The sequence below is a fragment of the Botryllus schlosseri genome, chromosome 5 (assembly GCF_051294905.1).
Source record: "Botryllus schlosseri isolate E-star chromosome 5, Bs_hap1, whole genome shotgun sequence".
Lineage (NCBI taxonomy): Eukaryota > Metazoa > Chordata > Ascidiacea > Stolidobranchia > Styelidae > Botryllus > Botryllus schlosseri.
The window spans coordinates 26,400,223-26,412,693 of record NC_137240.1 but is presented as its reverse complement, the minus strand read 5'-3'; the positions used below and the strand labels follow the sequence as shown (position 1 = coordinate 26,412,693).

At 41.1% G+C, this 12,471-nt stretch overlaps 1 protein-coding gene across 2 annotated transcripts; it reads left to right on the top strand.

Moving 5' to 3' along the window:
- Positions 1-193: 193 nt before the first annotated feature.
- On the top strand, positions 194-10,819 carry LOC145439543 (protein N-terminal asparagine amidohydrolase-like). 2 transcript variants are annotated; one of them, XM_080317039.1, is made up of 6 exons: positions 194-269; positions 1,984-2,088; positions 6,618-6,858; positions 7,754-7,852; positions 7,908-8,068; positions 10,695-10,819. In XM_080317039.1, the coding sequence occupies exons 1-5, from the start codon at positions 209-211 to the stop codon at positions 8,059-8,061; spliced, it is 660 nt and encodes a 219-aa protein (XP_080173165.1). In that variant the 5' UTR covers positions 194-208; the 3' UTR covers positions 8,062-8,068; positions 10,695-10,819. The 2 variants fall into 2 exon arrangements, with proteins under 2 accessions (XP_080173165.1, XP_080173166.1); XM_080317040.1 differs by lacking the exon at positions 7,754-7,852.
- Positions 10,820-12,471: the final 1,652 nt, after the last annotated feature.

Genomic DNA, 12,471 nt, shown 5'->3' with positions numbered 1-12,471 from the left:
CAACCCTCTCGCTGGCCATTGCTTGGTTTCTGAATTCTTTGACGATGGTACTATATGTCGAGAGCGATTAGTCTTGTGCTGTAAAAATGTATCATTCGCAACACAATGACAGCGGATATTGCATAACAAACCTTTATTCATCTTATTATTGTTGATTTTAGGAACACCTGAGATACAAGATCCCGTTACTAGACAAGGAGTCGTCGACATGATCGATGATGTGGTGCGCAATGTTGTCGACAAAAGCGACGGGTTGCCGGATGGTATAGGTGGGTGGTGGACCATAGTCACAGGGCCACAGGGGCCTTTCCATGTGGGTCACAGAGCTATTTGAAAATATCAAGTTGCTTCAAAGTGTGGTTTGCTTCTTGATTATTGATGGGGCCGCAAAAAAATCCATATTTCCAAATTTATTTACATCTAAGTATTCCACTGACGCAGCGAACGTCAATATATTCTATGAGCAGACTTGCTAATAGAATACCTCCGCTGCAGCGTAATGCGAGTCATCAACTCGTATTTGGGTATGGGCAGGGAAATTACGAATAAACCTTGCTACACTTACGAGGCAGAGAGCATGGTTTCTTGTATCATTTGTTCTTAAATGTGGCTGATTACAATCTCAACGCAATTGGGTAGGAAGCAGAACGAGAGCCCTTTCTCACATATAATTATACCTGCGTCCCAAATCTGAAACCAGTGATGTAAATGATTTACACTGGTCTACACTATCTTTGCGACAGATTGTGTTTGGGTCTGCTCTGCCTAATTTGGGAGCGCTGAATTTGAATCTGGCGTTAGTTTGTTTCTGTCACGTCACGCTGTTGAAATAAAAAAAGATGTCAATTATAATAAAATAAAAATATTCAATATTAAAATTAAAAATAAATCGTCTTGAAATGTAAAGGTTGATTTAATCAGAACTCATCACAAAATGTATTGCCCGATTTAGTCTGCTGGTCAGATGTAAAAAGATAAATTTGGAAACTAATTGATGAACTTTCAAGTACAATGTATAAAAGTTGTATAATTTGTTTTGCCTCTGAAGTATTCTGTAATGTACACATACGGAGTTATATCTTGGAAATGTCGTGTTTGAAATTAGAATCAGAGATGCCAGGGGTTCGCATCATCCCCATAATAGACATATTTAAATTGCTCATTCAAGTTCAATAAATCATCAATGATACAGTACTCCATACATTCTGTTGATTTAGCAAATAATTTAGGGTCCCCTTCACGCTTGATCGATCCCTTAATTGAGGCTTGGGGACCACATAGTAGAGGGACGTCATGAATTCGTAACGCTTCTCCTTATTTTGATAGCTACATTATTTCCATATGAGGCAGTGTTTCGCAAATATTGTGAACTTCTGGTCTAAGTGCAGGAGTATATAATATATTCCCATATTATCACCATTGCCTCTGTATAATACCGAAATTAAACTTATTTCACTCCTGTTATTACTGTTGCATCGTTAGATACTGAAATGTATTCCCCCCTCACCGACCACGAATATGAAAATTGACATTGATGTTAACAATCCCTGCAATAGCGTAACATTGCGCTGTCGATCCCACGTACCTATTGTTTATCAGCGGACGAACTCCAAATCATGGTTAAGTCGAGAGGATCAGTGTTGAATTGTTCATATGCCTCCACTGACGGTGACGATCACGTGCGCCTTCCGCGAAAAATATCCATATAGTATTTTTCGCATGCTTGCTTGCACATTGCTCACAAAATGCTAGGCTCGCAAGAATTGAGAGCAATCATTTTGTTATCTCCTCGAGAAGTATTCGTGAACCCCTAGTGAGTGGAAGGTATGGTCATCATACACGCAGTGAATTTATATTGATATGAGGCATCATTCAATCCGACATTATTTTCGAATTATAACCTTTATTATAGCTACCTATCAGTGCTACGATCCCAGTTCTGTTGGTACGAGCAAGGTAAAATTGCCAGTCGTTCCATTTCAGAACTTGATCTAAAAATCGTTGGAGGCTTTACCGACAAGCAGGACCTATCGCGGCTTCTCTCAGTTCATCTCTTGAAAGACTTCGACTTTTACCGTTCGCCATTTGGTAAATATTTGCACCTTATAAACCAGGGGCGGGCAACAAACGGCCCACGGGCCGGATCCGGCCCGCTGACAGTTTTCCGTCTTACATGCTTGTGGCCCGATGCCCCAGTCTGCCGAGATTCCCCACTACTTGATTAAACGTCAAATTTTAGTGACTGTATGTAATTATATACGTGTGTGCGCAGTGAGCGAGAGTAGAGCTTACGCGTAAGTTCGTCGAAGCGAGAAGACTTGCATTATCGGCATTTACCATGTACTCAACCCTACTGAATTCATATCTTGGTAAATTTGGGGTACCGGGCTTAGCGAAAGTCTTGAAATCTTGATTAAGGATTGCACCATAGTGTCCTATATGGTGTGGACAAGAGCAAATCTCACGGCTCAGTGAAATTGTTCTACGTCACACTTTCCATTTGGCTAAAGTCAATTTGACGGTAACTTTTGACCGGCTTGCCGAGCATTAAATTTGATAAAACGGCTATCAATCGTAAGCTACCTCGGTACTGATTGCGATACTGTAAATTTCATTCCGCTCGTGGCCCTTGAACCCCCAAAATCAGCCTCGAATGTTGCGTTATAACGGAGTTTGGTATTGTGACGTAACCATGCCGTCTGAAAGCAAGTGAGAGCAGCGCAAACCGCAAGCGTATTGGCCCTTGTTGCGCAACCGTCTGAGCAAGTGCTCACTAGAATGAGAGTGTGAATTCTCAATCGGTTGCTCAACAATAGCCAATACGCTTGCGGTTTGAGCTTCTCCCACTTGCTCTCAGACGGCATGGTTGCATCACAATACCAAACTCAGTTACATTGCAACATTCGAGTCTGATTTTGGGGGGTTCCACGAGCAGAATAAAATTTATATTTTCGCAATCAAGATAGCTTTCGATTGATACCCGTTTTATCAAATTTCGCGCTCGGCAAGCTGGTCACAAACTACCATCAAATTGCTTGTGTGACGTAGACGAATTTCACTGAACCGTGAGATTTGCTTGTGTCCACATCATAGAGGACACTATGATTCTCAAATCCACATTGTCTCCGTCGTTATCGGCGGGAATTGGCTTTGAAGTGACATTGCTGTCGTTGAAATACATTCAGTAAATACGATTTATTCCGTGTATATGTGGATAAACCGGCGAATAATGTATCGATTCAGCAATCCGGCCCGCCAAATACTTAATTTTCCTATATCTGGCCCGCCGACTGGAGAAGTTGCCGCACCTGGTATAAACTATAGTTTACACCCCAGGCCTAAGTCAGAAGGATATTATCGAATACTGAAGAACAGTGCTAAACCCTCTTTTCAAGGCTAATGCGTGGACTAACTTCATACGCTGTTTAACTTGAACCGGAAACGATTTTGCTTTGAATCCTGTTCATTGATGAACCATGATGATTACCTAGCCTACGTATGTCGTGTGCGTAATCCAGATTCCAAATAAAGTCATTGAAGCAAATTATGCCGTAACATTTACCAAATCACTGTTTCCATATAGTTCAAACCTTGTTTGTTGCCATTGTAACACTACGAACTACACGGCCTGTTCTTTATAGTTTAGACCAGTGCTGCTTGACCCTGTCACCAGCAATCAGGGGCGATATGGGGCGCCGAAGAAAAGTGACGTTGCAGTATAGATGGTTTAGTACTAGTTCTCGTAGGAATACAAAGTGATATGGTAGAACTATATTCTATATATTACTGAAATACTGTCAAAATTCATCAAACATCCCAAATTTTAGTCGCGCTTTGCTTGAAGTGTGCCGACGATGTAAGCAGTATTTCAAAGCTTGCAGTGGTTACTATAATTCATGTAGAATGTAGGAAATTATTGCTTCATGCCTGATCTTTTAGATTGCCAAGTCCGTAACAGTTCCATCATACTAGACAAGGGGTCTCCCGACAAAATGTGTCGAACCATAGGGTCCTATATGGTGTGATCACAAGCAAATCTCACGGCTCAGTGAAATTGGTCTTTGTCACTCTTTCCATTTGGTCAAATGCAACTTTACGGCCATTTTTGACCGGCTTTCCGAGCGCTAAATTGCGATAAACGGGTATCAATGGAAAGCTGATGCTGGACTGATTACGAAAATATAAGTTTTATTCTGCTCATGGTCCTGGAACCCCCAACACCAGCCTCGAATTTTGCATTGTGATCGAGTTTTGAATTGTTCAGTAGAATAAGCAATAAAACAAAACACAATACATCTTCACCCAATCGGAAATAGCAGATGTGAAATCCGGGTATGTAGGCTACATTGAGTTCGAAGCCGATGTCGATGTATGAACCCGCACCCAACAATTTGATCTCGAAAATAGTACTTGATTAGTTGAGAAGCTATCGTGCGCAATTCTAACTTGTGATATTCCAATAGCACCGTTAAAACTCGCCAATAGCGACCAGACTTTCACCTCTACCGCATTGTCCTAGTAAAACTGTTAAGACATGGGTATACGGAAGCGCAAGCCCATGCAAATTTCAGAAGGGGGCGCTGAAAGAAAAAAAGGATAGGAACCACTGGTTTGAACCAATCTGTATATGTTTCGTTATCCCTAATTTGTAAAACAAGTCAATCAGTTGACGTGATTAGCGGATATCGTCACCCATAAATGATGAACTGAAAAGTTATCCACCAAAACTTCTGTGTTGACTAAAAAAATAAGGTCATCATTTTGTCTCCACTCTCCCCCCAAAAAACGTTTTTACGTACTGTTTTGGTGTTGACTAAAAAAGTCTTTGTTGTGATCGACTTCCGCATTAGCCACTTTTCTACAATTCTGCTTACCAAATCTGCCTAGAAGTGGACTTTTTCATGGCATTTTAATCACTTTTCTGATGTATGGTAACCCTAGATTACTGGAGATAAACCCGTCTTTTTAGTTCGTGATGAGCAGATAGCCAGGTAAGAGGAGTATAATTTGAGTAGGCATTATGGGGAAAACACCATTGAAACACGCGGCTGAGGATAAGAGACCGCTGCTAGCGAAGCTAGCAAAACAACGAGACTGTTTCGCCAAGCTACACACAGCTCGGGATGAATCGATCAAGGCCAGTTTTGTGCTGTTCCAAAACATTAAGTTTATGGGAGTTAACATGAAGAGATTGGCCTAATATTTACACATCCATTTAGCAGCTTTTGTTAATAATATAATTCACTGCTTTCAATTTAGAAATAAAATTATTATGCGCAGCTTAGAGGGAACATTGCTACCCACTCATGATATAGATGTATATTCGGCAGTCAGCCTTATCTGGGAAGCGAATATGACATTACATATTTAATCGAATTACTGCGAGGAATGATCGTATCTCGTATCACCGGATAGCAAACGGAACGCACGGTAGGTAATGATTTATATCAGTGGTCGGAACCTATGGCTCGCGAGCCATATATGGCTCTTCTGGGTATAAGATGTGGCTCTTTTAGAAATTTTTAAATTTGTGGTTAATGTATCAATATTGCAGCAACTTCTTAGTAAATTTTCAAGGCGGCGAGAATATTTATTCTCGTGGCAGCACAAACATGACTTTGAGAGGTCAGGACAGTGGGGTATGCACGGTAAGGGGCTCGCACGGCCCTCTTCTCAAAATCTCCAAATTTAAGTTGCTGTCGCACAGGCGATTAGCACCACTCGCTAATTCGATCTACCAACCATCGCGCGCCTAGCAATCTTGGATTACACGATACCTTGATTGACGAAAGAGAATAGCAGACATAGCGGCACTGGTAGGACAATGCATTTTTCAAATACACAATGTCTTCCTGATCTACACCGAGAAATAAAATGCCCTTGAAGTGACATTCACAATTACAAATTTAAATTAAAAACAACGCTATACCTATCCTTTTTCTTGATTGGTTATCAGCTTTTTAACACCGCCGTAAAATGTGAGTGTGTAACGCAACGTTGCGGTACACCGAATATTTTAGGAGTCCATTTTAATACTTAGATTTTCAGAATCAGCGCGACAATTACATTCGAATAATATTAGTGATTATAAATTCTAAACTATTTATGATGAGTTGCGCTGTCACAGGCGAGGATTGGCCCGCTTGTGCATCATCTGAGTCTTACCTCTCCTTTCGCGCTTTATTTTCGAACAATAAATACGAAAATTCCGTGATTTTGGGCATAAAATGTTCAGAATCTAGTCATTCATATACATCGAAAAAAGATACCAATAACCATAACCATTGAAGGGTTCGCAATTTTCCTTCACTCATCCCTGACAACATCTGAGGCACTGCCTCACTTTCTTCCCTAACCACACGTCACTGACTTATCACACGGTGGGTATGTACTGCTGTAGTGACCATGTTTGGCTCCATCTACGCATGTGGGCAGAAAAATATAGCAAACACTACCAATCCCATATATTAGTGCTACCAATACGTAACGCATGTTCAATTGTGACGTAACAGTTGATTGACATGTATGGCACTTTGGGAGTTACAATTGAAAATATTGGGCCAATATGGCTCTTCAGTCGAAAAAGGTTCCCTAACACTGATTTATATGCACCTCAGGATTTCCAGAAGTAACTTTCAACTTGACGTTGTTTTCCTCGTCCAAATGGAACACTAAAACGGTGGTTGAGGACAATGGACATGAAAGCTATGACTCGTGGATCGTCGGAGGAGCAGTTTGCGATGCGGGTACCGGCGAGGTCGTGCCAGCGCAGTTTGTTGGTGATTCGAGAGCACCTGTCATTGCCTGTAGAGGTGCGAGGTGGATAACAAATGTACCGGAATATCCGAATATATACAGGTTTGTAGCCATCCAAATTAATAATGAAACGGACTTATAAACATACTGAACTGGCAGCACATCAAAAATGTTCGCGCCATTTATCACTTAAACAACAAACTCAAGATGATTTTATATTAATTACTCGAGACTTTGGTGCGCAGTAAGCAATTTAAACATATAGAAAAGTCTCGCGCTCGCCGTTACTCAGCCCGGCTCGATCCCAAATTTTGGTCTTGCGTGCCCTTTATAGATTGATAAATCAAACTTCTGGAAGGCCCCATCAGGTTGGTCGTGTTTGGCGCGACTTATAACCGACATGTATTATCCTGTCTAGTGGCTTAAACGCGCCAAGCGCGAAAATTTTCAACATTTCATGATTGAATCGGTCAATATGATCTAGAATTGCATATATGTTGCTATCAATTTTTTATCCTTGCTGCTCACGAAATCAGATTTCCCGGTAGAGCTGAATGAGGTGTCTTGGAAACTGTAGGGCCCGTAAATATTAATTAAACATATTCGGGTGGTATAATAACTTCATTACATGATGTTATTTCGTGACCCCCTGTCTGCTATGTCAAAATATATTGAGATCGCCCAAACGTACTAAACTAAAAGACGCACACGATTTCCTATTGGTATTTCTTCACTGGCAATGAAATTTTCCTTGCGGGTAGGCAACTGTCTTGTGGGGTTCAGATTGCCCGGACAGGAACATTCGGCACCAGCCATTTAGTAAACACGAAACATATATATATCACTATATCACTATAGTGATGAAATAATCCATAGAAAAGGGGAACGGAACAAAAGGCCGTTCCGTATTTTTTCTGCAAAGGATCGATTGATAGACTATCTCCAATATCCTACAGCGTGATGCGTTTTGACGCTTTATAAATCCTTTCTGTTACAGCATCAAAGACTACAGCTTCGTTTTGCAGTCGTTCGTCTACATAAGGAAGTTTCATGACATAAAGTATCTGCTGTCACTTTCGTGCCAACAACTCAAAGAGTTAGTAAATAAATAGGTCTTTTATATTAAAAGCTCTAATATCTGTTCTATTCAGCACACTTTCAACATCCCCGAAGGTCGAAGCGGAAGACTATTGCGAATATACTAGAGCCTCATTGAGGTTCATCCTTGACAACTCTGATCCATTAACTCTCTTGCCCGTCAAACTTCAGGCGCAGATCATGGATGGCCGTTTGACATGGCAATGAATATAAGGTGCCTCTTTGAAACTGTATGTACTCGAAATGTATATTACGACCTGAAGGCAAGTTTTGGATTTCAATACCTGTATACGACGATTCGAGGTATAGACTAATCGGGATAAACGTTAATACCCAAGAAGTTAAAATGTGCAAATGTGCATAATCAACAAAATAATAATAATCATGAGATTAGGGCATTGCTTATCAACCAATGGGGTATGTCCTAGTAGTGGGACAGAACTCTGTTTTTTTTTGTTGGCCATATAGTTTTCATGGTTTACAATCATATAACAAATCACATTACTATGAGCACATGAGACTTCGACAGGTAAATAGCAAACAGGCTCGACCTACTTGTAACAGCATTTTCAAAATGTCATTGAATTCATTGGAAATAGGAAAGGTTCTTGCTTGGCATATTTTGTGGATGTTTTAGAAGTTTTAAACCAGATGAAATTTAAAATACAAGGAAACCACGCGCACGCGCGTCCACGCCGTCCGATTATCATATGGCAGACAAAAAAGGTCATCGCTCTATCAAATATGCCGGACCTGATTTGTGGAACAGTATCTCGCCGGCTTTCCGACAGTCGTCATGCATATCCACATTCAAGTCGTAATACAAGCAATTTCTACTGAATGCATACTAGTCAGCCGTCACCATTTGCCGGATCATGACCTGACATATCGATCTCGCTTCCGTCACTTGCCACCTGATTTTATCGCTTGTCATTTTATATTATCTTCTTTTACTTTCATTCAGTGTGCATGCCACCTCTTTACGTCGACTAGGTCCAGGTGGGTGTCTGATCCCAAAGATCATACTCCTAGTCGTTTCGGCATTTTCCTATCTTTCATTGTATTGCAGTCTTGTGATATTTTGAAATGATGAAATTTTATGAATAAACTTGAACTTGAACTTGAACTAAATTATTCCGCGTGTACACGTTTCCGGGTGTCGACTTTATAAGGACATTTGTTGAAAACCTGAGCAATTGGAAACGTAGTGAGCAATGTTCCCTCTAAGCTACGCACGTGCACAATTGCGCAGTGCTGACACGGTCTCTGCGAACAGAAAATCTAACCTTCGCACAAAAACTTTTTTAGTCGTTACGCACTTTCAGGGCTGTAATGACTCGAGTCATGACTCGACTCGAGTCACGATTTTCTGATGACTTGACTCGACTCGAATCGACTCATTTTCTCAAAATACGGAAATGACTCAACTCGACTCGAGTCAATCTGTTTATTGACCCGACTTGGACTCGAGTCGTTGCGCATGACTCGAGACTCTGACGGTCAATACCGACATTTCATCGCAATTTCGAAGATCAGTAAAGTAACCACCCAATCGGGATTTCGTCTATTGGTACTAGTACTTGAAAACGCGACCAGAAACTGTTAATAGTAGTGAGGACAATTAGTATATTATAAATGCGAACCATTCGATATCACCAAACAGAGTTATAAAAGTGGGTTTACCAAGACTTTAACTGGAAACTGAGCAGTCAACATAATGACTGGGACTCGGACTCGAGTCATATTACCATGACTCGGACTTGAGCCTCTGCTCGATGACTTAGACTCGGACTTTGACTCGGTTGTGAATTGCAAATGACTCGACTTGACTCGAGTCAAAACTATAAAAGTGAGATCGACTTGTGACTTGGAGCTTCGTGACTTGGTTACAACCCTGCGCACTGTTGTCCAATGCACCGCGAAGTGAGTTGGGTAGTGCGCGCAGACTCGTGAAAAATTAGAGGGAACATTGGTTTTGACAAATGGCAGCATGTTGCACAGTTTTGCATGTTTGTCTGATGTAGATGATGAGATTAGAGATGAGAAGGCGGACCACCTTGATAATGTAAAATCTGAATTCATATCGTATACTTCCCAGAGAATAACATATATTTGTACTCTGGAGATCAGATAGCAAAGGGCGCTACTGTATTAAAATTGAAAAGTGACGTCGCATTGAATCGCGATTAGCGCGAAGAAAATTTTTCACGATCAATTAAATCTCACAAAAATTCTGCAGTCAATTCGTAAATTCAATTTTCATGTCGAAGGCCGCCAACACATACTAATTGAATTACGTGTCGACGGCCGCGCAACGACGGTCGCAGGTTGCCCACCCCTGAAATAGATGAACTAATGAAAGATGCAAAATGAAGATGCAAGATGCAAGATGAATTCCCATTAAGAATGATTCAAGCTGTTGTGACCTATTATTAAGATTTCTCTACTACTCAATTCCAGATCCAAATCTCCTTTGCATATCTACAAATCACCAAAATTTGTCTTATTAATCTGAATTTTTGTGAGTCAGTATTTTCATCCTTGTTGAACATAAAGTCCAACCGCACAGCAGACTGATGTTGTAGCTGACATATACTGCTCACCCTGATCGACTGCAATCAGAACATTTACTTTAGTCCACATCATACAGCTATGGAGTGGAGTTTGTCATTGCACCTATGGGCTATCGCCATTATTTCTAATTTAGCTAGCCGTGGGCAAAAATACGTTGAAAGCCCCTGGATTAGCGATAGTCAACTATCACCAGACTATATGTAGGCTAATTAGTGACAGTACATGCTTCATTAAGACCAAAACTGAAACTATTTCTACATCTGCAGGTACAAGCGGATCCATGACGAGTTGTTGTGGAAAAGTATCGTCTTTATTGCTATATATATATAATATGTACCATGGCCTACGCCTTCAACCACAATGTACTATATGTCTCCTCAAACTCAGCCCTAATCTCTAGTTGACTATATCTCAATACAGTTGTTCAAGTGTATATGAAAAATAAACGTTTCGTACGACTTACTTGAACCTTGAATATTACGTTACAACTCTCAGAATTTAGTATATGAGCACTGAGCAGCAGTTATCACGCATGCGGCTTGGGTGTGAAATGGGGATAGCTTAGAATACAAAAAAGTGCCGTGGTATTGATTTTCCCGCGCCGGGGGAAATTTAGATAAAAAAGAGACTTGTCTGTATAATAGCATGGATAATGGATATATATCGGACTTTACAGTCAGATGTATGGCAAAAACACTTCACGAAACTGAGCAAAGGATCTGAACGTTTTGTAAACTTCGTAATACCGTAAAAATATACGACGAATGCCAAATACGATTCCAATATATCTCGTCTTCTGTAATATCAGCTGTCTAGCAGAGCACAATATGACCAGGTTATACTCAGAGAGCTGATAAACTTTAACAGCCGCTGATCATAGAACACACGGTGTAGATACGAAAGCAAGACACGCCGGGTATGGATTATTGATTTGCCATGGTATACCTACGTTAAGGCGCGAACACAATGGAATCCAATACCTAAGCAGTATAAGCGGCCAGCACTTTAAATGACCCGTAAGATATGCAGTGGTATAGGACCACTTGCTTCCCGGTTTGGAGTCCTCGGCAGGCATTGGAAGAGTCCGCGAGCTTATCAATTTTTCTGCAATTAATATTACAATGATTTTTATAATTCGCAACGCGTATCTTTTGTCCGATTATCTGCATTATCACGTAATCCTGCCTTTCTCAATCCCGAGTCCGAAACAGTCGTAACGTCGTCCGTTGATACGTAATTGGCGGCTCCACAACATCAGACAGCATCTGTTTATTGGCCGCGATTCAAGGCAGTTCGACGAGTTGGTTGTGTTAGCAATCAGCGTATACCCATACTCTGCGTGCCTACCTTAGCACGATGGAGCCCGCAATGGCAGTAACTCTTTTACTAGGCGAGGTCGGGGAGTGGTATACTTTTGGCATTTGCTCGCATAATGACTTCATTCGAAATTGCAAGGTGCATCTTAGCAATGGATTTGCCTCACCTACTGTTAGCTAACAATCAGACAATCCAAGCGCAGATATACATGTTTTATCGAGTTCGAATCGTCACGCAATATATATGCGAGATATTTCTTTAAAAGTTTGATACATCGACTTCAGCGTAGGGGAGGGGGTACGACACAATTGCGGTGCATTTCGGTACAGTCTACTCTCACATTCATGCCAGTTGACGTTGTAAATGAAACAAATGTGCCCACCGTTGAGGAGGCATAGGTATCACCCCATGAAGCGAACATGGAGTCTACCTGGCCACCACATTCCATGCATATTATATATAGAGAGCTGCATTTGTAAGGGTGCATTTGACCTATTTGCACTAACTGGTATGGGTGTGAACGTGAGGTTCACGTTCTAGCTCTGTGTGTGAACCTCTGAAATTGGGAGATTCACGTTCACAAACGAACCTTGGTGGGTTCTGCACTGTGAACCTTTTTCGCGTCATTATAACGTTTCTAGTTGAAATTATTTACGTTTTCACTACGGACCACTATCCGCATGGCGCTGGCATCATGAAATGAGATGCAGCACTAAACGAACATGC